Below are 25,392 nucleotides of genomic sequence, written 5' to 3'. Positions count from 1 at the left end.
TGCACTTAATTTTGCTGAAACGCATAAGGTTCCTATCAACCCATTTCTCCAGCCTGTCAAGGTCCTTCCAAACGGCAACACTCCTTCCAGTTTTGTATTATCTGAAAAGTTGCACTCTGTTTCATTATCTAGGTCACTATCAGAGATATTTAATGGTGTTGACCCCTTGGGTATGCTGCTGGTGGACTGGCCTCCAGCTGGACTTTGTGCTGCTGTTCATAATCCTTTGAACCTCTTATTCCATTGAGAGGGGTAAACTACTATTTCTGTAATGCGTGTTCCTTGAAATTTGGGTGTCTTTCAGTATAGCTGCCTCTTGTTTAGGGTTCTTCATCAATGTGTGTTCGTTACTATGAATGAAGAAAATGCAGTCAGTGAAGAACTCAAATTAAGTGAGGTACAGCATTGATGAAAACTGAAAGATTTTGGGGTGATCCAGTGATCTGGATATATATTTATAGGAGAGTAAGGATACCATTGCTTCTTGAAAACTTAGAAGTTTAAAAGTCTGAAGTCTGTATTCTTTCTATTTTTTTTTAACCTCCACCTTCATAGGAAGAGTTCATTGGAGGAGGGGAGGAGATAGTGGGAACAAGAAGAAATTAAGACAGTAGTTTATGATGAGGAACAGTTTCAAAGAGATCCCTAGTTCAGGTAGTTAGTTGCTTTAGATATACAGAAAATTTGCACAACACAACTGTAGGATTTGTTGTCAGTAAAAAAAAAAAGGAAGAATATTCAGCAGCTGATTAAAAACCCGCTGTGCCTTGTGTCAAGTGTTCAAAAGGGGCTAGCAGCTCCTTCCGTTGCTCTCAATTGTTTGTGCATTATTCTTGATATTTTTTGCACTCAAGGTAGCAGCCCATTTGTAAGTAAGGGCTATTCGTCAGGAGTAACAACTCATGTAGCAGAATTTTCTGTAATAAAGCTGATGGAAGAGGCTGTGAGAAGGAAAGAGTACAGAGGGAATTACTGACACCTTCAGAAGCTTTTCAATGATGTAGTGTGCAGTATAAAACGGCAGAAATGTGTACTACGTAACCAAGCATGAACATTTTGCTTTATATTCAGTCATTAATAAACAGGTGCTGGTAAATCCCTCTCTTTCTTTTTATCATGAAACCTTTATCTTTGAATTTCAGATTAAAGTACCATTGAATGGAATTCTCTAATGCCAACTATATTATCTCAGGGGAAGAAATTCAGCCTGTGTTTTAGCTTATCTTTTTTTGCTCATTTGTGTTCAGATGTAAATGTTACTGGTCTCTCTGACTAGAATTGATATGAAATACAGTAAAATAAGATGCCTATACAAAATCAGTGTTGATTATTATTTTACAAATGCGGTACTCCAGGAGTAAAGATTGGAAGCAAAAGAAAACATTTGAACTATCTATGAGTAGGCTGTCTGCCTAAAATCACGTAGGTTATGCTGTTTAGAGCAGATAGAAGTGCCATAGCTTATTTTTGAATTGCATCCTCTTTTTCTTCATGTTTTTGTGTAGCCTTTGCTGGTGTTACTCATGGTTTCACTGTCCGTTCATATCCCTAGAACAGCATGATTCCCTGTTTTATGCTACAGTTTTGAATTTTCCTTTCATCCCACTCTGGAGACTGTTTAGTACCAGGTGACCCTCTTGTTTTAATTCTTTCTTTGTCTGTCATACTGACCTTGGTAAATGTAAGAGATGGTATATATTTTAATTTGTCATCTGTGCATTGTGCCCTACTTAATGAATTATTCATTATACATTGCAGGATGCTGTGTATGTTTTGACACATGCAGAACACAAAAGCCATGCTTTTGTATGTCGCTGGGGGAGGGAAGTTTTTGTAAACAGACATTTCTTTATGCAGCTTACTGTACCACTGTTAAAATGAGTAATAGTCATGAGTTATACTACATGCTCTGTGGGCTGGTTTTCTTCAGAAGAATATTTCTGTCTCTTGGCATCTATGATGTGGAGAGATGATTGCTTAAATAAAGGAAAATTTGCATACAAAATAAGATGGAGATGGTATAAATGAGCACTCCTGAAAACAACATCACATGAAGTGATACAGCATTAACAACAGCATAAGTATCTTGTACCCTGAAGAACAGTCACTGTTATCTGCAGTAGTATTCAGATACTAGGCAGCAATCAACTGATAAACAAATAACTTTATGAATCTGAAAGTTATCCACTGGAAGAGATTGTCCAAGTTTGGATCTAGGCTCAGGAATTTACTGAATTCAAAATGCCTGGTGCAAACAAATAATCTCATGGTAATGATGCTCTAAGCAGTTTTCTGCTGTCCTTGTTTAATGCAGTAACTCTTCAAAATGAGCTGGTAGGTTTTGTAATCACAGCCACTCAGTTCTCAACCACACATTTTCATATTTGCTTAGGTGATGCTTTTTCAAACACTGTAAGAAATTACAGCATCTTTCTTAATGACATGGACTAAGGGAGTTAAAGAACTATGAATATGATTGAATCATGATTTCTAAAGATTTGTGTCCTGGTTTGAGGACATCTGTCGTTCATCTCAGTGGCCAGTCTGGCCCAAACCATGGCAATTCAGCAGAGGGAGACTTTTTTGCAGCAAGGGCTGTGCATGACCTGATGTCTGGAAGCTCCTTTTAAAAAGTATTTGTAGAAATTCTGATGGAAATTTTTTTTATTTCAGATTTTATTTTCATTAGTTTCTCATATAGAGAAAGTATTGTTGTTGGTATTAATTCTGAACCTTAATCGTACTTTTGAGGACAGAAATAAAATTATAATGGCAAACTAGGAATGATTCTGAGGTGATTTATGGGTGAGGAAAGGATGATCACAGCTCATAGATTTGCTTGGTGTTGATACCCAGCCTATTGCTTTTCTGCTTGTTGCATTGCTGGCAAAGTGTTTTTGCAATATGCTGCTAATTATTGTGTAATCTGTGTGGAGGTGCTGTAAACAGAATTGTTGGTACTATTCTGAGCACTGGTACATGTGGATGATTTAGAGTGTATTCCTTATCAGCTGCTGGACCCTAGGATGCTTCCATGAATTTTGTATACTTCAAAAGAAAAAACAAATGGGATCCGTGGGAGAGGACTACCACACTGAGTTTAGATTTAATTTTCAGGGACCTTCCTTATATATGTCTGGTGACATATATATAAAGGTGTAGGTAGCCCAAGACTTCCATCAAGACAGTGAAGACCAGTTGCTGGTCCACACGTTACTTTTATTGCGGTAGTAGCTGCTTAGTTGCTGTAGAAGTACAGCTTCCAGAGTGGAATGAGTTGGAGCTGACCTTGGAATCTTATTACTCTTCCTCAGCAGATGTCCTTATTGTTGAAAATCAGTTATGCAATATTAGCCATCCAGTAAGTCCCAATATAAATCTGCATCTGGGCCCTTGTTTATACTTACCCATGTTGCTTCTTGGAGTCATTATTTGCAATGAAGATGGTAAGTCAAGAATTTGTATATTCGTGGCATTGCAGCCTTGAAGCAGCTGGAGATGTTAGTGAGCAAGTGCAATCCTCAAAATTATAAGATACAGTCCTTAAGAAAGTCCCGTTGGTCTTTTGTGCTGTTGAAGCACAGACCTGCTTTCTCACTCAGCTGCATAAACACTTTGTAGTTGTCTGTCTGTTGTAAGCAAGGCTCACTTGTCTGTTGGCAATTCCCAGAAGACCCACCTGAAAGATACCAGGGTATTTTTTGGATGCCACACCTTGTTTGTTGTGATTAAGTGGAAGTTAGGTGATTTAAAACTTTTTGCAAGGAGAGCCATTTGTAAAAGCTGAATGTGACCCTCCTTCATCTCTAGTAGATCCTGTATGTATTCAAATCAATTTCATTCTTAGGTTTACCTGTCTTCTGAGGGCAGAGAGGCCAACTGAAAGCTATTTGAAAACATCTATTTCAAACCCAGATGAAACTCTGGATAAGACATTGCTTTTTCTGTTTCACAATTTTAAGATTCTGTCATCTGTGCACTGTTATTGAATGGGAGTAATTTGGAGTCATCAACATAACTAGTAATTAAAGCTGTTCTTCCAGCTATATCTTTGCGGATGCCATGTCAGAGGAAGAGAAATATGTCGTAATCTTCACCAGAGTCTGTAACAGATTGTGTAAAAATAGCAATTGGAATGTGACAGTAGAGAAACACTGCAATTTGTGATCTCTCTCCCATTGCTGTGTATTGTATCACGGGTTGCTTGCAAATCTTGATGCATTGTGAAGAAGATATTATGGGGAAGATGGAGTACAGGAGATACTGTGCATCAGGTACAAAATGTGGCTGCAAAGTCTGTGCCCTTATATAAGTACTGAAGTAATTGCTGGTTTACAGCATATATGGTATAAATGTCATTTGGATCTCCAGACGCATTTGTAGTTTTCTTGAGCTTTTGCCAAAAGATCTCATGGCATCTTGGCCTTAAAAAAAAAAAGCTCAGTTCAGAACCCTTCTATCCCTAGAGGATACAGCAGTAAATCTAATAGTACTCAGTGTTAAAAGTCCAGAAATTAGAATACTTCCTGTGAAACTCTAACCTGCCCAGCCACACTGACTCTTAAGAGCCTTATGCTTACAAAAAAAAAAAAGGTCATCTTTTTCCCCACTGACTATATTAACTTTATATGTTGGATGAAATATGAGCCTTTCCTTATATTATGTTGACCTACTCCTTTTAAACCAGTTATTTGTAGTACATTCGATCTCCTTAGTTCTGACCATAGCATTTTCAAAATTCCGTATGATATAAGGAAAATTTTACTTAAGTGAACAGTCAGAAATCTTAGCCTTTTAGATGATCTTGGAACTTGGGGGCAAGAGAGTCTTGGGAGTTGTCTTGAAGCAGCTTACAGAAGGTGCTTGTGAGAAAAAGGAAGAGAGGGAAGAAGTTTATAGAAATACGAATATACTCTACAAGCACTAAGCGTTCTTCTGTTCTTTATTTTGATTGCCTTATCAAAAGTGCAGAAGGTAGAAAAACTTATAAGCAAAGATGTTCATAAAAAGATTTGCTTAGGGTTACTGTGAAAAGAGATTTGCAAAAACTGATAGTGTTTGGTAGATGAAATAATAGTAAAGTGTGTTCTCAGTAGTAAATACTTAACTTCAGTGATACTTTTTAACTTTCCTCACTGTGTAAAGACAACATAGGTATTGTCGAGTCTCGAGCTTCCTGTTTAGAAGATGAGTAGTTGTAAGCAGTATGTAGCAGTAGGGACCTATAATACATGGAAAAGTAGTAATTTTTGTAACACTTTCAAGTAATGCAAGCAAATACCGTTCCAGCACCAGCTGATAAATTGGAAGAAGAACATACAGAGGGAAAAGCTGTCAAAATGCGTTCCAAGTACAGCAGCTTCCTCAAAAGTGTTAGTTACTCATGGCACACAAATGAAGCTGTGCTGTCAACAGAGTGCGAGACCTTAGAAAAGTGAGTAGTAACAGGATTCTGAACTACTATATGCAGACCATGTGTCAGATACAGAGGTAGTCATTTAAATAACCTCAGCCTGAGGTAGGGGCTTAATCACTAAGGCATCCTCACAGTTTCTGTAACGTGTTTTTAATGAGTACATTTTTTGTTTCAGAGATCCAGCTTACTTTGATGAAAATTGGCTGAACAGGATCAAAACAGAAGTTGGGGATAATTGGAGGCTAAAGGTATTTGACTTACTTCGCTTGTCTGTGAATCTGTATTTCAGATATTAATACAATATTGTATCTAAATATTAGCATACTTCTAGATTAAGGCCTTGCTTTATAGCACAGCATTTTGAATTTTAGACCATTTTAGTTATACTTACTTGTTTTTTCTGTTGTTATAGTCCTGCACTGTTTAGTGAAGAAAAGGCATTTTGAATTTGTAAATTATTTCAATAATTTAAAAAGAAAATATTAAAGTAAGTTCTATGCATCAATTATCTTTGGTTTTCAAATGTTGAATGAAAGATTTTTTTAAATGCAAAGTGTGAAAGTAACATTAAAGAAAAGAGCTCTGAGAAGCAGCTGCATAAAAATGGCAGAATAACAAGCAGTTTATTTAAATAAAAATGACAAAGTGTTGTTTACTTTTATTTTTATCAGCTCTGCACAACTGCTGAGCTTTAGGCAAGGAAGTTGTGTTTTTTCTGTGTTGTTTGTACTCAGCATGTTTTTTAACCACAGTCTAATTGCTGGGTCACTTGCATTACATGATATTCTAGTACTTTCTCTGAAAACCTTAAGGCAACAAAATTTACAGTGCTACGGCTGAGGATCCTTTTGGTTTATAAAACCTGAAGAACATAGTTTCACATACAGATGTTAGTGTAGTTTCTGACCAGTTTCTTTCAGAGAGTGATATATGTACCTAAATTGCCATTTCCTGCCTGACTACTTGGGGAAACAAAATAGTGATGGTTTGTCTGTTAGTTCGTGTTTCCAATAAAACCATTTTGTTCTGGCGACCAAAACCCTTCTGAGCAGCTGGGGACGAGCTACAGCTGTGAAATGCTCTAGTACTTACAGGCTTATCAATATCACTGGCTGAATAGGAGGGACATACAGATAAGTGCCATCTGAGCCGAGCATGGGGTATACTGGTGCTGTTTATGTTTTGACTTGGACAGCAGACCTGCCAACATGGTCTCTGCTGCCTGGTCAGCCACATGCAAGTCTGATCTGCTTTTTGCTGGTCTGCCAGGGCTGCTAGAAAAAATGTGAGCAGATTGATGAGGATATACTAACAGGCTGGTGAATAAAATGCATGATCCCTAAACAGGCTTTGTTAGCTCTGCTACTCGTAGAGCAGCTACTTTAAATTAACTTTTCAAAGAAGCATATGGAATTGCAACTGGACAGCTGGATACAAGGTTTTCTTTTTCTCTAAAATATTTCTATGTTTTTTTTTTTCTAAGGAATATTGAAGTCTTGCCTGGTAAATTTGGAGAACAAAAAATTGAGAACTATTTGTTATAATAGTGTTTCAGCTGATTGAAAGCAGAGCAGCAGCTTCTGTAACTCTTATACGGAGCTTTAAGAATAATTTTTTTTTTATGTCTGCCACAAATTTGGCAGATACTAAGGCTTAGCAGATGTGAATAAAAAAAAAAAAAAGCTGATCAATCTAGTAACTTCCTTATGTGATTGAGGTTGGAAAAACATCAGGTCAGATTTCAGTTTCTTACTGGTGTCATTCCTTCTTGGTTTTCATATATCCATGTAAATAAGAACTAATGACTGATTCCATTTTTGTTTGAGAGACATGTACTCTAGCTTTTTGTATAAATTTTTTGTATACCGCTTCCCTTTTCATAAAGAATACTAAAAGGCACAAATGAATTATCTTAACTCTTACTTTGTAACCAGGAAAGCAATCCTATACTTTGCCAACAGTTCTTCTTTATATGTGAGTAAACACTATTAGTGATCTAGTTGTTCAAATGGCTATCAGTCCATCCATCATTTATAGTCTGGCTTGTAGAAGCACTTTCAATCTGTGCACTTCTGTTTGTTTGTCGCTAGATTTTAAAATGTAGGCAACATGCTTCTGCATGACTCGATGATATAGATTTCCCTTCATATTTCAAAAAGCACTGTGAGAAATAATTGGGTTATCTCACTACCTCACAAGTCATGATAATGAGCTGAATTATATTCTTGTTGCTAAACATGGTTGCTCTTTGCCTCCAATATCATATGGTGTAATAGCCACCACTTGTACAAGCTCTTGATATTATGGACCACATAAAGGACCCAGTCTAATAGGGCAAATAAGTTTAAAAAACAAAAAACAAAACAAACAAAAAAACCCAACAAAAAAACCAAACCAAAATGTAATGTGCAGGTAGTTCAACCTTGTGGCACAGTGGTTAGGAGGGTGTGGTAGAGGTTAGCATAGGCTTGATACAGCCCTCCTAACTGCTGTTGAAAGAGATACTCAATCATGCAATTGCTAACTTTTAATTGGATGCTGTCCTGTCTGGGAAATAAGCAAGAATATGTGGCTCGTCTTTCGTTATTTCTTTTGTTCAGCAATTCACTTTATGGTAACTGCAAGAATGCAGTCTTACTAAAAATATTTTCCTCTTGATGTACTGATTTAAAACAAATGTATAAATTCACAGGCATGTTGTTATATTCTTGGTTTTAGGGCAGGCTGTCTGACTTGAGAGACTGAACAATGCACAGGATAGAAAAAGGGAAATGTTAGAACGTAGGGGACTTGCAAAGTAGGAAGCATTCTCTGTGTTATAGCTGACATGATCTTCATCTGCTGTGTTTAGTAGAGAAACATGTTGTTATTTCTTTGGGGTTAAAATTTCTCGGGCATAGCATACATCAGTGTACATAGCAGTTTGCTTTCCCTTGGGCTACAAAAACCCCTTCTTCTCACTGCTGCCCTAACTGCAATTTTATGTTGTGGTTAAAAAAAATAAAAAGAAAAGCAAAGATGCATCTCTTTCCTGATGTACAACTGAACGCTTTAATATAGTCAGAGTTTAAACTGTGAACACACTAGTGAAGACAAAGGCATTTTGAAGATGAAATGGCCTTTATTGAAACTAGGAAACTAGGAAACAGTTTCGAAAGAATTCTGTTCTTTCGAATCGAAAAGAATTCTGTTGCCAAGATTTTGCAGGAATGAAATTCCCTAATCAAGAAAAAAGAATAGTTCAACGTCAAGTCATACAGGAATACCAGTAACAGAAAAGAAATTTAAACAGTTAAATATTTGATACGCGATGTCAGTTTTGGCAATTACAGAATAAGTTGTTGACTGTTGATGGGATAAAACTGACACCTTTCCCACCCCCTCCCCCCTTCCCGTATTCCATTCTGTTCAGTGTGGTTGTACCTAGCTTGGGAAAGGAAGGAAATACATTGTTCAGCTTGATTTCTGACTTTTTCTTCTGGACTTTTCACTTTGGCATTCAGACTACAGCATAAGTTTAAAGTACAATTTTATCGATGTTTATAGTAGCAAGCTCCGTTTGTTCCATTACTGAATAGTTCATTCAAACAATGGGAGCCACTAGACTTTCTGCAGCTAGTACAGTTTGAATGTCTTGAGTTTGATACAATATTGCAAAATGGAATAACCAATGCTGTAACCTGCTGTAATCTAAGTAAACAAACCTGATTTTTGAAAATTAATTTTGACTCCCTGCAGTAGTACAATTGGGTTTGCTCTGAATTCTTCTACAGTACAAGTTGGCTTGACTGGTGGAGTAATGGAAGCTAGTTTTCATTGTACAATACCATCTTTCTGCTACGTTCTTGTTCCTTTGTAAGAGAAGGGATCACTTATTCATCAGCTGCCTTTTAGAGTTTTTTTTCTGATAAGAGTGGAAGCCTGTCATGTGAATGTTTTTCTGCAAGCAAGAAGCAGATTATAGGCGTATTGTAAGCCATCATTCATTTCTGTCAAAAAGATAATTAGCAACTGATATATTTAATTCTGTTTCGATATACCCTTAATTCCTAAGTCAACAATGTCTCCAAATGTAAGTTTAATGTGGGAATGCCCTCTGTGTTCAGAGACACATTTTATTTTTTTTCCTTCTTATTTAACTCAAAGAAGTGTCTGTATCTGTTCTTTTTGGGATTTGTTTTTGCAGAAGACAGGTTGTAGGGGGATAAACCCCAAAGCTAGTGGTATCATCTCTCTCTCGGTTCCATTTACAAACAGCGAAGAGACAGGTTCCTGCAGAATGGAGTTTCGAACAGAAACTTAATGTATGTGGTGGGAGCAATTCATGCACGCTCTCTCTCCCCTCCCCCGCTTTCCTTTTAAGTGCAGGAAGAATATGTACCTTAATGAATGTACCTTAATATCTGAAGTTGAGTGATTAAGAATTCTCTCACCAATTCCAAGTGTGCCCTAGCAACACTTACAGAAGTTATAAGGTTCTTAATTATAACCCGTGTGAAGGGAAACAGGTTACTGCATAGTTAACCAGGAAAGATACTGTTGAACAGCATTTCAGAACATTGGGGTTCCCATTCAGACACTTCAGGACCTGAAATGTACAAGGGTAAGTCAATTAACACAGAGTCTTCAGCACAAACAAGATTTCAGTCATACACGTGATATAGGGATAAATGCAAAATTGGGGACTGGCTTTTTTTGTCAGCAATCACAAGCTTAAGGGCATTTCTGCTGTCCACTTCATCAAGCTTTCTTTTTGTTGCTCAAGTATATTCATAAAGAGAGAAATCTACGTGGACTACCCTTACGGACCGTTGGTTTGTAACCAGTAAGTAAATTGTGATTAAATAAAAATAGAGATTTCATATGACAGATGAGGAAAAAAAACTAGGAGAAAAACCCCACAAACTTGAAGTTGTACAGTGTTGCCAGATCATGTGTTGCCTTCAGTAACCCAGGACACATCATCTCTGCTTTCATTCCAGTCAGTTTGTCAGGTTAATGCTATTTAAAAAGGCTCAGTCTCATACTGAACAGTGTGTGCTAACTATGTTGTACTATACTACTGCCAAGGTGGCTGTAAACTTGAGAGAGTAAGGAACATCCACACATCTCTGCTGTGGATATTAGTGAAATTCAGGTGTTCAGAAAATGAATTAAAACATGCGGCTTGCCTTTGTGGATGCATTACTTCAAAGCGGATATCCTCTCCTTGGTAATAGGAGATTGGGGAAATAAAACAGGAAATGACAGATGGAAAAGAGATTGAAAATGAACAGAGATTTACCTAGAAATAATAATCCATCTATTGTGAGCTGCAACAACTTTTGAAGTGGAATAAAGCATAGTTGCCACTATGTATTTTTTTTTTCTCAGTAAAAGATTATGAAGGTATTTTTCCAAGAGAGGTATGGGTGCAGGGAATAGATGTGAAAGGGATTGAGAGGGTAGCGTACATGCCTTGTATGGAAAAGGAGGAAGTCAGGTTGCTGATGCAAGCAAATAAGTGTGCCATGTGGTTGTGGCCTGATCTCCTAAGGATATTACAGTGCTTTGTAGTCATGATTGATATTGGAAATTCTATCTGTTGTGTTCTGTCGTTGCAAGATTTAATGGTCTTTGTTAATAAGTTATAGTTAGGTTTTCCCCATGTGCTTAAGAAAAAGAGAAAAAAAAATTCTGAACAACCATCACCTGCTGTGATTTAGAATTCTGATGTAACTGGTTGTCTTTAACACTTTCTTGAGCTGTTGTTCATTTTCATTCATCTCTGTTTGAAGTCTTCCTTTTAAGAACTTATGCTATGACCTGACAAATGTTACTGGAGGTCCTGAGTTGAATCTCAAAATAGAAAACATTTGTGGTAGTTTCCCCATGATGATTCTTTGCCAGTGGCAGTAGAATCATCTAAGTGTATTCACTCCTGATAGGTTAAAAAAAAAAAAAAAATCAAGAGCCCTCTGAGTAATACTGAAGATCATTGTTAAGTTTAAGCCAGTCTATAAAGAAGCTGCTTTAGCCTTATAATGGCCTGGTTACATGCCAGATACAAAGATGGTACAGTTAACTCTTGAAAGCAAGTTATCCTACTATTGCTGATTGACCATGGAATAAAATACGACTTCAAAGACAAGATTATTTTTTTGTGTGTTTGTTTGATATTTTCTTTTTCTGAGAATGCTGCCCTGTATGTTAGTTTTGATGACAGATTTTGATCAATACTGATTTTGTCCCAGCATCTCAACTCTAAGCTCTATGAAAGTTATATGGACGAAGGTGACTTTTTGTGTTTAAGGGACCTTAATTCAAACAACGCTTACAAGGAAAGGGGAAAATCAGTATTTTGTAGGTGGATACTTTCAATTTTGTTTCTCATTTTTTTGGGATTATGTTCAAGTTCAAGGTTCCTCACAATGTTTTCATCGTTAAACGGGACTTAAATTCTGCAACATGGCCTTTGCGTTTCTGTGGCACTTTCCGCATCAGACTCAGGTAAATTACAAACTGGAAGATTTTAATGAATCAAGTTTGAAAATTATATTCCAATCAATGCGGTACTTTTTGTGGTGATTTGACCTCAAATTATTTACATTTCTTTAAATTCTTAAATCTGTTGCAGGCTTTGGTTATGACTGTGCATAGCCTTTGAGAGGTGGTGGTGATTGCTTTTGGGCAGACAGCTAGAAGATAGTGGTATTTCTTACAGAAACATGATGTGTTATGTGTAATATTAAAGAAATAGTATGTGTTTGGCACTAGAAGGTGTAAACCTGAGAGTAAGCTAATTATTATGGTGTTACGAGAGGGAGAGTAGATGTTGTTATGTACTTGCTATCACGTAGCATCTCCAGTTCTCGTTCTAGGTTGTCAGACTATTCAATGTGTCACTTTTCAAGTCCAAGTGAATTTTTGTTTCTTATGTGACTTAAAGTTCAGTGATTATGAAGACAATCAGGATGTACTTTTATATTAATAAGTGGTCAGCTTTTGCCACTTGTTTCCAAAAGGGAGTGGATTAATCGGAATAAGGTAATCAGACCATTATCCCTTTGGATTTTATGGCTAGATCTTTTAGTTTGTGTGTAGTCTGTTCCTTTCTTGAGTTTCTCTTAGAAAAGAGGCTGGGTTTGCTTTCATCACCTCATTTTGTCCATTGATTGTCGTAAAGTGTTAAGTTTGTCCCTGGATTTCAGGATCATGTTTCCTAACTGTTTCCTGTAGTGTTTCCTCAGATCTTTTGGAAGATAGATGACTTCTGTCAGTGGACAGAATCTCCTAGCTGGGTATTTTTGGAATGTAATCAAGAACATAGAAGTTATTGTAGGCTTTAAAGACAGTTGGGATTTTATTGTTTTCACTCTCCCTTCATTATATGTCCACAGTTTGCTGCCATGTCTACTGTTGTCGGTAACAGCCTTTTGTGAATCTTAGTTCAGTCCTGTTCAGTCTATGCAGAACCTGTTTAGAGACTCCGTCAAACCATAGAATCATTTAGGTTGGAAAAGACCCTTGAGATCATCGAGTCCTACTATAAACCTGAGACTGCCAAGTCCACCGCTAAACCATGTCCCTAAGCACCCCATCTACACGTCTTTTAAATACCTCCAGGGGCAGTGACTCCTCCACTTCCCTGGGCAGCCTCTTCCAGTGCTTGACAACCCTTTTGGGGAAGACATTTTTCCTAATATTCGATCTACACCTCCCCTGGTGCAACTTGAGGCCATTTTCTCTTGTTCTATCACTTGTTACTTGGGAAAAGAGACTGACCTCTCAGGTAGTTGTAGAGAGTGATAAGGTCTCCCCTGAGCCTCATTTTCTCCATGCCGATCAACCCCAGTACCTTCAGCCACTCCTCTGTCACAGGAAATGGTGCACTGCTATTATTATCTGAATTCCTTGCTTAAATACTTGGACATTAATTGGTGATAATCTGTAGTAGTTACTCCCAACAAAGTTTGTTTTGTTTTTTTTTTTCTAAATATCACCTATGAGATCTGTTGAGCATTTTTATAATTTTTAATTGCACTCTTTATCTCAGAGACTTGATGTAAGTGGATTTTGGATTTTTGCTGGAAAAGGAACAGTACTCTCACAAGTAGAGAAGTGTGGCATAGATTCTATACAGCAGGAGACACTTAACTAAGTCATTGGTTACACAAGTGAACAGAAGCTATCTTAGTATGGCAGTGCAGACATCACTCAGAAATGTGAATTTTGCCTTGATACTATAGACAGACATTCAGGTGTAAAGAGCTGGGATGGGGGGGGGATGAACAAAAATTAGAGAACTAAGAGGAATAATTAATGAGAAAGTTAATAAGCTTACATAGGTTGGGAATAAAGGAGGATATTGAGCAGTACCTGGTTTTGGTTTGGAAGAAGAGGTTTATCTCTGCAGAAAGTAGATCACTAGGATACTTTAAGAGAAGAAAGGAGGAAAAGAATATTTCAACTTGTGGGTACAAAAAATAATCCTAAAATCAACAAGTATTCCAAAAGCAACTCATGCTTTATACTTTGATCTAAAGCCTGTCTAAGACAATGTGATGTTTTTCATAAATTTAAATGGATTCTGTCAATTAATGGTTTGTGATCAGGTCTGGAAGTCTGATCATAAAGGACTATTGCATAACTTCCGTGATTCTAAATTTAACTGCTCAAACAGAAGGTCTCATTGTGCAAATAGATATAATTGTATGGTTCTTTTGAGTAATTCTTCTGTGATTGCCTACTTTTTAATAATTTCTCTAATGTATTCCCTGCATTTATTCTGTTTCCTTCTTCTTGTCAAATAGGTAAGCAACCTGAAGAAAATTTTAAAAGGAATATTGGATTACAACCATGAGGTAAGAACCATTTTAAGTAATCTCTATCTATATTCCTTTTTTGCTAAATATGTTAGTTATCCTGTTTAAAGTAAATTATATTCTACTGATTAAGTTCTGAATTTTTATTGCAAAGTATTTGCTATATATCATGGTTTGAGCTGGGTTGGCCAATGACAAGATGACAGATGCTCTCCCCCACCTCTCGCTCCAAGGAGAGGAAGAAGAGAGATAAAGAGAGTTATGAATTTAAAAAAAACTAAACTAATGAAATAATAATAAAATAAAAAGGAAATAATGAAATAGATAAAACATAAATAAATATATACAAGACAGGATCAAGTTCCTAGGAAGATGTCACTGGCAGGCACTGGGGAAGTTCCAGGCTGGAGTCAGTGACAAATGGGAACTGGAAGACACTGATGAGGATCAAAGGTAGAAGAGCTGATGGGGTCCTCCTCAGATGTCAGTCATTGAAGAAGGAGGTCCATTGAAGAAGTAGTCCATTGAAGAAGAGCCCACTGGAGAGGAGTCAACCTGACCCCTTTGGTGCCTCAGCTTTTATACTGAGATGGCAGGTGGGATGGAACACCCGATTGGTCAGTTTGGGTCACCTGCCCTGTCCACAGGTGTGACCCCTCCACAGGGTAGACGCCTGAGTCAGCTGACCCTGGTTGCTCACTGAACAGAAAGATGGCTCTGCTTCGCCCCAAACCAGGACAGTACACAGAGTGTTTCATGGCCTATTCTCAGCTGTTAGCCTTCTCTAAAACTTCTCACCTGCGTTATTGAATACGCAGAGCTTCCAGAGAAGTCTGATGTGCAAATTCTGTCATACAAATAGTATGTCGTTGCTGACTGTGCCCTTATGATGGACTTTAACAGTACCTGTGTTTGACTTTTTTTTAATTTGTTTTTTCTTCCTCTGCTCCAGCTGAAAGCTACCTCTTTCCTATTTTTTTCTCTTGAGGAGGGAGTATAAAGAACATTTTTAGCTCTTTGGAGCAGAAGATATATAAATACTTCAGAGAGGAAGATATTTGTTAATAAACTTAAGTCTTTGAAAATAAACAGATTTTCAGGAAGCAAAAGTTAGACTCATAAGCTCATATTCAGTAAATGGTCAGGTATCCATGTTGAAATAACTTTGAAAATTGATGGCTAAGCAAGCTGTCATAACTGACAATTCTAGAAAAAAAAACAAGGAAGTATTTTGTTATAGAAAATTAGTATCACTATGACAAAGTGATGCCAGCTTCTTTTCAGATAGTTGGTATGTATGATGATTAAGTTTCTGGTATGAAAACTTTACTACTAAGCAAGTTTTGAGCTGTTTCAATCTGATTAAGTTCTGCAGAGGTAATGTACGCTTATAAATTTGGCTGTATTTTTGTTTGGTTTCTTTTTTTTTCTGCTGAGGCATTGCTTGTGGTGATAATGGAGATGATCTGAATTGAATCCTAGTTATGTTTTCCTCAGCCCAGTTCTCTCTTCTACCAGTTACATACAAAAACACAGATGTGAATGTATATGGATTTTGCCTGATGTAGCTAAAAGCCTTTGACAAGCATATAAGCTAATTCTGTTCATCTTCAAAAATTAAAAAATTTGTATCACATTCAGGAGAACAATCTTTTAGTAGCTATCCTACATTGCTGTCTTTGATAGTTACGGTATGGAAGAACAAGAAGGCAAAGTTACCTGTTTATGGCTTGCATGCTTTGTTATGTCCAGTAATCTTGCTGCAGAACTCTGCTGCTCTGGAATTGAAACTTTCTTTTTTTTTGTAAAGGCTTTTTATATTTATCTTTTTAAAAAGGGGGAAAAATTTTTCTTCTCAAGCTATTTATTGTGGAGTGTGTCCTTCATTTTCATATTTCTTTCAGGTTTTTTGGTTGGTGGCGAATTAAAATTGTGTCTTGTGTATTTCAAAATCCTCTATTTACACCTTTTCATCCTTGGCTTCTTCATAGTGCCTGCTGATATGCCTCTTCCGCTTAGCTTTCCTCAACAGCAATAATATTATCAGTAACTATGAAGCCATTGTAGTACTATTAACCTAAAGCTGGCATTGCATTTGAAAGAAATTTGGGTACTAGGATCAATATGTAGACACATATGAGATTTGTATAATTCAAAGAATATTGTGTTTTACTGTATTATCGCAGTCTATATACAATGGCAGTATTCCCCATTACGCTTGATGCGTTCACATCTTATTTTCTCAAATCTTATTTTCTCTCTAGAATGACCTAAAGGAAGTCTTTCCAACAGGAATGAATCTGGGTCCCTTAAAGTATAGAGATTTTTAGTAGTGTTGGTGCTAGTTCTTTGAGAAAGCTGTTTGAGAAAAGAATAATGCCACAATACAAAAACCACCATACAAAACAAGAACAAACTCAATGACAACAATTCCACAAAGCCCAACCTTGGAAAACTTTTGAATGGCTTGATTTCCACATATTCATCATACACATCAGTTAAATATTTTTTATAAATACCTTTACTGATTTTTCTGTTTTTTCTTGCGTATTAACACAAAAAAGAGCATCCAGCAAACAAATGACTGATTCTTTCCATAGTCATTGTTTCTTTATTGCACCCTGCTTAAGAACTGACAGTTTCTTTTTGTCTGCAATTAATGTGTCAGAGATCTGTTTAATTCCATATTTCATATTCATATTTTCAGCCCCCTGAAAGCTCTTTATGAACAATTTAGCAGAATTGTTTAATTCCTTCTACTGACAATCATTAATGTAAATCTTCTTAATTATAAATCAGATTACATTAATTGTAAGTCACATGGGGTTTTGGGTTTGTGGTTTTTTTTTTTCTTTCTGCATGTGGGCTGTTTAATTATGTATTGTACTACTGCCTCAAATTCTCTTCCATGGAACTAGCTTTCTTAGCTGAGACTTGCTAAATATCCTTAAATTTTCTAGAAATGTGAGTTTGAGTGATGGAGTTTTTTTTACTGTCTTATATTTGTCATCCATCAGTGCTAGACACATGTATAAGTGAAATATTTCAATTTCTGGCTTTCTAGTGGTAAAAAATGTGAGATTTGTGTATAATATTTGATGCTTCATAAGGTGTTTTTAGGTGTTAGGTTTTTTTTAATGGAATGCTTTAGAAAAAATTTCATTATCAGTATATTTTTGATCACCATGGAAGCCTGACTTTGTTACCTTTCTTATCTGAAGAAGAAAATCTTGCTAAGTTTGAAACTGATAGTTGCCTGTTAGTTGAGATGGTCAGATTTGTCTTCTTCCAAATATTAGTTGTGCCAAGCATTGTGTTTTAATATTTGTGTGTTAGGCAGTTTGGTTTGTGTTAAAGGTGGATTGACAACTATGTTAAACTATGAGTGAATTGCTCTTGTTGATTCTGAATCATCTTTGTATTTTGAAATGTGTGTGTATGTATATGTGCAGTGACACAGATATGTATGTACTGGGTCTTTATGCAGATTCTGGGGCAACAAATTAATGACTTCACCCTTCCTGATGTTAACCTGATTGGAGAGCATGCTGATGCTGCGGAGCTCGGGAGAATGCTTCAGCTTATTCTGGGGTGCGCTGTGAATTGTGAACAGAAGCAAGGTATTAAATTTTGAAAACATGTTTTCTCCCAGGCAGTGAATGAAACCCTAGCTTGTTCCGTAACTACTTAGGCAAAAAATTGTATTTCTCTGTTGCTGTCAGAAATAAATGTATGGTTTTTTTTTTTCAATGATGACATTATTTTGTCATAATAACTATTGTTTTGTTATAAGCTTCGCTAGTTTTGGAGCCTCAAACTGTGGAACTGGTTTTGCTTCCAACATACATATTTTCAGTTTTTGTTTGCTGAGCTGAAAAGGCACTCTAGAAAGAAAAATTCTTGGGCCTATCCTTTAACCATTTATGAGCTATATTGTGATAGTTAAGAATAAAAAAATATGATTGTTGCACTCTTCTTTGAGACTCGGTTTTAGGAATGCATTCCAGTCAGCATCTCCCTACATGGCCAAGAGCCATCAGTATGACTGGGGGTTGATCTGAAGATATGTCTGGTGTGATTTGGAACACTGCAGTTTCTGAGACTTTTGCATGGAGTTGGCAAACATGCCATTCTGGGCAGCAGCTGAAGACCAAGGGCATCCAAAACTTCACTTGAGGCATCTGTTAGGCAATTAAATCCCACTTTAGCAAGAGAATTCTGCCTCTCTTGAGTCGCATGGGACCAACTGTCTCTCTGACCTGCACAGGTAGGATAGGGACCCATTCATTTTTCCTGCAGGTGCCACAGAGGATGTGATGAGCAATGGAGACGCTTGTTGAGGTGTCCCAGATCTCATGCGCTAAACTTGGCTTGGGTGCACGGTGTCTTATTGTTACCCAATTACCTTAAATTACACTTATTTTAAGACAGGTTAAGGTAACAAAGCAACTACAAACATTTATTCTTAACACTTAAAACAGGAAGCATAGGAACATATTTATAAAATACACATGTGGGTAAATGAAACTGTTTACTGTATTTGTATTAAAATCGTGTGAAATATCTGTCTCTTCCTGATTTTGATTCTTTTTTGGTTTCCTTTCTGACAAAATGGCAGCAGGGTTTCAGACCTTTTGTCTTCCTCTTGCATGGTGTGTCTTAGCTTTAAGAGCTAGTTTCCCCTTTCCAGTTTTCTCAGGTGCCTAAATCACTCTAATTTCTCCTTCTGAAACTACTTTTATTCTTCCCTTAACCAGGAGACAGTCTGGCTACTGTATTAATTAAAATAGAGGTAATTATCTCCCATGAGTACATAAATACCTGTTTTATTAGGCCTCCTGTCCCTTCTGTTTCATGTACAATTGTTTTCCTTCCTTTGGTGACTATTTGGCATCCTCAAGTGGGAATTGTATCTTATTCCTATGTTTCTCTTACTCTTTCAGTCTGGACATTAAAAATGTACATGTTTGAAATATTGGAACAGTCTAGTTTTATGTACTTTGTGTGATACTTAGGGTGACCTAATTAATCACTTTGAAGTGACTGATTCCCAGCATCTTCCTCTCGGGCAAATCGTTAGAAGAAAACAGGTCACATGTAAAGGTGATCATATCTGACTGGAAAGCATATGATACTAGGCAAATCATAAACTTCTTGACTTGCTCTAAATACCAGAATTTGTCCTTCTAACCACTGTGTCATCTGACAAGTTATCTGTGTTGTAGCTCACATGTACACATAAGTGAGGAATGAAAAAGTGGAGGGGACTTATTTGTGATATAGCACAGAAATAAGAGCAGAAACTAAGAATAGATATGAAAATGCCTTGAAAGCAGCATGCTGTAGGAAGACAAGACATTATTGTTAAGCTTATGGAAAAGGACAACCTATGCATGGATCATGTGTTTGTATAGCCTGAATAGTTAGGGAACAAGGTGAGAAAAGGAGTAGAAGCAGTTATTTCAAAAGTGTGAGATGCTGGAAGGAAAAAAAATGAATGACAGTCATGTACTTCTTTTCATTGTTGCAGAGTTCCAATGAGCTAGTATTTATGTCTGAACAGATTTCTGGTAAAGTCTTGTTGAGTTTGTTGGGGAGGACTTGACTCGTGGTTATGTATTTCAGTGTCATCTGTGGCACCTAGTCATTTTGTAGGAAGGATGCAGCTTCTGACCTCGTGTTCTGTGCGACTTTAGTTTCAACAGTAACATTGCAGAATGTTCTTATTTTCAGAGTACATCCAGACCATAATGATGATGGAAGAATCTGTTCAACATGTTGTCATGACAGCCATTCAGGAGGTATGCTGGGATGCTCACAGTGTGTAAAAGTTCAGCCTTTCAGTATTTTACATAAGTATGCATTTTCCCACTTTGGAAAAAATTAGTTGGAAGTAAAGAAAATAAGGGGCATAGATTTTGCCATTTTACTTTGAAAAATATTTTATTTTTCCTTAGAAAAATGAATCAGTAAAGCTTGCTTTATGTCAAGGAACTCTGGTTGAATGTCCCACTTTTCTTTAAATCTAGAAGATTGAAACTTCTAGATATTTTTGATACTGGATTCCCTTTCCTCTACCTTTCCCACCCTGTAGCTCCTGAAGTGCACTAGACTGCTTTTATATGAACAACCAAATACAGTAGAATTTCTTCAAAATTTTTACTTTGAAATTGCAAAACTCCATGAACTGTTAATTTTCTTTATTTATTTTTTACTGGACAAAAGAAAAGAAAGAGAAATGGATAGCCGAGTATTCTTTTGTCAGCTGTAACGTTACGAATAGGCTAATGAAGATATTTGTGCTAATACGTTTTTACAAGTGAGTAAGTATACTGCAGTGTATTTTGTAAAAGTGCTGTTCAGTAGTAAATTAAAACCACAGTGAAAATTAAATCACAATTTTAGTGACCACTATAGCCGTGAAGCCCTCCCGTAACTTCTTAGGAGCCCAAAGTGCCCATCAGTCTTTATAGATGGAGGTTTACTACAGGGCAGGCTGCTAAGGAGAGCAGGAAATTGCTGGTAATCTGTTTCTTCTGAACTGAACAAGAGAAACTAAATTCCACAGTGAGCTATAGAGCAATTACACTTTTCTATAGTGTCCGAATAAAGAGATGTCAGTGAGCCTACAAGGACCCCATCCGCAGTTGTCAGTTTGACCAATGCTGTATCCATGCTGTTGGACATACTGATGTCTGTATGTTGAATGCTATCTGTAACATTGCAGACAGGACTTTTGAAGTGAGCATTGAAAGAATCCTTATGCTAAATCACCTTCAAGTCAGTGCTGCCAAGCATCAGTTTGTCTGAGTTTTTTGCATTTTACTTTTTTACAAAAGTAAAAAATATTTTACTTTTGCATTCTTTTTATGCAATAAAATGTTTTGGTGGATTTTTCTAATGTCCTCTTTTATTAAACACAACTTTCAGCATCCCTTTATTCTGCACTGTCTTAAAATAGTAAACCTTCTCTTATCCTCCCTCCTTCTGTTGAAAATCTCCTGTGTGATTATTGCAAAAATCTCCTTCATTTGGTAAAATAGCCAGATCTGAAGCAGACCGCAATTTTGGGGATTTGATGAGCAGGCATTGAACTTTTTTAGTGTTTGTGCCTTTTCTTAGGGACGTGGAGCAAAAATGGGAACAAATCACAGGATAAGGGTCTGTTCTTCTGGAACAGATTTTTGAAACTCAGTGAATCAAAAAGCTTACTATTCAGGTACTGGTGCAGTTCTGAGTGGTTTTAATGCTGCCTTCCAAGTAGCTTAGAAATCCAAGGCATTGAGAACCACAAGAGGAGGATCTCAGGTGCTTAACAAAGAGGTCAGAAAGTGTCTCAAAGACTTTGAGACGCCTTGACAGCAGGACCTCTCTCCATTATTTTTCAATGGTCTTGGGAGCCTGGAGAATTCCCAGGCAACTGGAAGCTAGCAAAGGTTGTCCCGGTTTTCAAGAAGGGAAAGAAGGAAGGCCCTGGTAATTACAGTCCTGTCTCACTTTAGTGCCTGGCAAAATTATGAAGATTATTCTGGGAGCTACTGAAAAACACGTGAGAGATAGAGCAGTCATTGGTCATAGCCAGCACGGGTTCACAAGGGGAAAATCCTGCTTAACCAACTTAATTTCCTTTTATGACAAGGTCACCTATCTAGTTGAACAAGGGAAGTCAGATGATGTGGGTTTTTTTGATTTTTAACAAAGCTTTTGATACTGTCTCTCACAGTATCCTTCTGGATAAAACGTCCACCCTACATATAGGTAAGTCCATAATACTCTGGGTGAGCAATTTACTGATGGGTCAGGCTCAAAGACTTACAGTAAATGGGGTTGCATCAGGTTGGCAGCCAGTCACCAGTGAGGCTCCCCAGTGGTCAATTTTAGGGCCAGTGCTCTTTAATGTTTTTATAAGTTATCTGGACACAGGAATCAAACGTACGTTAAGGAAGTTTGCCGATGATACTAAACTAGGAGAAGCTGCGGACTCCCTCAAGTGTAGAGTGGCCTTACAGGGAGATCTGGATAGACTAAAGACATGGGCAGTCACCAACCGTTTGAAACTTAAGAAGAGCAAGTGCTGGATTCTCCACCTGGAATGGGGTAATCCTGGTTATATGTACAAATTGGGGGACAAGAGGCTGGAGAGCAGCCCTGTGGTAAGACATCTGGTGTTTTGGATTGACAGTAAGTTGAATGTGAGTTGACAGTGTGCCCTGGCAGCCAGAAGGGCCAACCGTGTCCTGGGGTGCATCAAGCATAGCATAGCTAGCTCGTTGAGAGAGGTGATTGTCCCACTCTATACTGCACCGGTGCAGCCCTATCTCAAGTACTCTGCAGCTTTAGTCACCTCAGTTTAAGAACGACGCTAGACTATTAGAGTGTGTCTGGAGGAGAGTGACCGAGATAGTGAAATGTCTCAAGGGCAAGACTTAGGAGGAGTGGCTGAGGTCACTTGGTTTGTTCATCTTGGCAAAGAGAAGGCTGAGGGGTGTCCTCATTGCAGACTACAACTTCCTCAAGGTGGGCAGTGCAGGGGGAGGTGCTGATCTCTCTCTGGTGACCAGCAACAGGCTGCAAGGAAACAGTGTGAAGCTGTGTCAGGGGAAGTTCAGATTGGACATTAGTAAAAGGTTCTTCACTGAGAGGGTGGTCAGTCACTGGAAAAGGGAAGTGGTCACAGCAAAAAGCTTGTCAAGTTCAAGGAGCATGTGGACAGTGCTCTTAGTCATATGGTTTAGTTTTAGGTACTCCTGTGAGGAGCAGCGAGTTGGACTCAATGATCCTTATAGGTCCTTTCCAACTTGATATATTCTGTGATTCTAAGAACAGTTTAGATCCAGAGTGTCTCTGCAGAGATGCACCTGCAGTCTGTATCTGGTGAAACTTCACTGGATTTAAGGAGGTTTTTTGTGTTTCTTGAACTCAGAGTAGATCTCAGAATCCAAGTGACTTGGGCTAAGCAATGTGTAGGAGACACCAAAATAAAGTGTCTAGGAAAATAGCTATATATGCATATTTGAAAAGTTGGTATGTCACCTAATCCAAGCATTTCAAAGCATTTGACATGCAGGTACTCTTTCTTCAAAATTAGGTATGTAAAAAGACCTCTCTAAGCTTTGCTGATGTATTATGTAATCCATTTTTCTGTTTCAGCAAAGCACATATACTTCTTTGGTTTTCATAAATCATCTTACTCATAAAATATTTCATGAGGCACAGTAGAAACAAGCCTCTGCCCTGTTTTCACTTTTTTGCATGAAGAATCTGATTTTTAAGTGGAAGGAGCATTTTACTTTTTAAATTTTATTTTGTTGTTTAAGGTTTTTTAGTAACTTGTGACTCTTCAGCATTTCCTTTTTTCACTTCTTTCAATGTTTAAAATAAAATAAGCCTCTTGCTCCATAAAGGTCATATAAATAGAACAATGCTTTTCTGTTATTTTTTCAGTGCGGTCAAATTGATCTGGTGTGTTGCCACCACTTAGATTCTTAGATTCTAATGTGCATATGTGGATTTCTAAATGCAAGCTGTGCACAAGGTAGAGGAAGAGCAAGAATGATGTAACTATCAAAAAATTGTAAAAAAATATTACATGTAATTATAAATTACATATTGTAGAGTTTGTAATATAAATTCCTATATTCTGTTTATATTATTATAATTTATTATTACTTGAAATAAATATATTTCTATGTATAATTTTAATTTCATAATTTGCAGGGGTTTTTTTTTAAAGACCAAAAGTCTTTCCTTACAGAAATTGCTTTGACCGTTATGTATTTCTCTTTCCTTTCCTTTCCTTTCCTTGACATCCTTTGGAAATTGTGCTGTCATTTTCTAAGTCTTTTCTTTGAGCAGACAAGCTCATTATTGATGAGTTGTGAGCTGAAGAAATTGTTTGCCTGTGCTCTTTAGAACGTCTCTAAACTTAATCACTTAGCAGGTATCAATGCAGGTCTCGCTGAGAGTCAGACTAGGCTCTTAACAGCAAAGTACTAGAGGTAACGTTAAAACTCGCCTGGGGTCCATAGCAAAAGGTACTTCCTGCCTGGATTAATACCAATTGTGTTACTTCCACAAAGTAGAAGTTGTTTGGTTTTGTGGTTTTTTTTTTTTTCTCCCCCTTTATTTTGTCCTGACTATTTAAAAGTTCATTTTGTCTGAAGTAAAAGTGGCTTTTGAATAGCTAGGAAATGACAGAAAATTTTTTCTGTGGGTCTGGAGGAAGAAGAAAGTCCAGCTGCACTAAAGGACTGTGTAATACATAGCCTTGATTCTTAAAAACCAAACAAACAAAAAGATGTTTAAAAAAAAACAAACAAACACAAACAAACCACAGCCTTTGGAGTACAGGAGCTGGATTTTGACATTGTTTCATGGGCACTTAAATGAGCTTGTTATTAGCAACTTTAGAGGACACACTTCAGATAAAGCAAATGTTTTGAGCTTTTAACATCATCAACTAAGTGGTGCAGCTGCGTTTGCAAAATCATGCAGATCATGTGTAGGGGAAAAAAAGCACTCATAATTCAGGTTATTCATGCCTGCAGATTTTGTGACGGTTTTACCCCTTCCCTAATCTTTATGTATCCATGACAACACAACTTGTTCACGTTTCACAAGCAAAGCAGTTAAAATGTGAAGGTTTTAATAATATAAAATTAGCAGATCTACAAGTATTTTGTAAGACATCATACCAAAGCTATGAGCATGAAAATGTGTAGATGTAAAGGATTAACAGCGAATAACAACTGCTTCTCATAAAACTAGACAAAGAATTATAAAAATTGTCTTGCTGTCCAGGTTATTGTACCATTTAAAATCCAGACTGACCTCTTCACCACAAAATAAGCTCTTTTGAATTTAAATGGTGTTTTGATTACTTGGACAAATGCTTATGCTACTTCAAGTCTTCATTCTAAATATGCAAAATATGTGAGTAATCTGGCAATCTTGTTCCTGTTCCTTTTCTGATTGTGCTGCTGCACTCAGCACAATCCCTTAGATTTCTACTTTAGCATCCCAACCATATCACAGGCTGTAAGACTGAAAAATGCTTTTTGTTGCATTGAGTCAGTCATCTGCACGTGTGTCTGTGGCTCTTGCCCTCAGTGCCTTATGCATACTTCCCATGACATTCCTGATGCACTCCGTGGAGTTAAATTCATAAATTCT

General features: G+C 37.2%; 1 protein-coding gene across 3 annotated transcripts in view; it reads left to right on the top strand.

Annotated features, from left to right (window-relative positions):
• HOOK3 (hook microtubule tethering protein 3) overlaps positions 1-25,392 on the top strand; it is a 101,138-nt gene that overhangs the window by 21,122 nt on the left and 54,624 nt on the right. For 2 of the 3 annotated variants that reach the window (XM_054186560.1, XM_054186561.1), the window contains exons 3-6: positions 5,592-5,664; positions 14,209-14,259; positions 17,708-17,840; positions 19,954-20,021. In XM_054186560.1, the coding sequence (XP_054042535.1) occupies positions 5,592-5,664; positions 14,209-14,259; positions 17,708-17,840; positions 19,954-20,021 (325 nt within the window). Of the gene's footprint in view, positions 1-5,591; positions 5,665-11,810; positions 11,906-14,208; positions 14,260-17,707; positions 17,841-19,953; positions 20,022-25,392 lie in introns of all 3 variants that reach the window. The other variant, XM_054186562.1, reaches the window with a different exon arrangement.

Source organism: Rissa tridactyla, chromosome Z, assembly GCF_028500815.1.
Source record: "Rissa tridactyla isolate bRisTri1 chromosome Z, bRisTri1.patW.cur.20221130, whole genome shotgun sequence".
NCBI lineage: Eukaryota > Metazoa > Chordata > Aves > Charadriiformes > Laridae > Rissa > Rissa tridactyla.
This window is presented reverse-complemented; position numbering and strand designations above follow the sequence as displayed.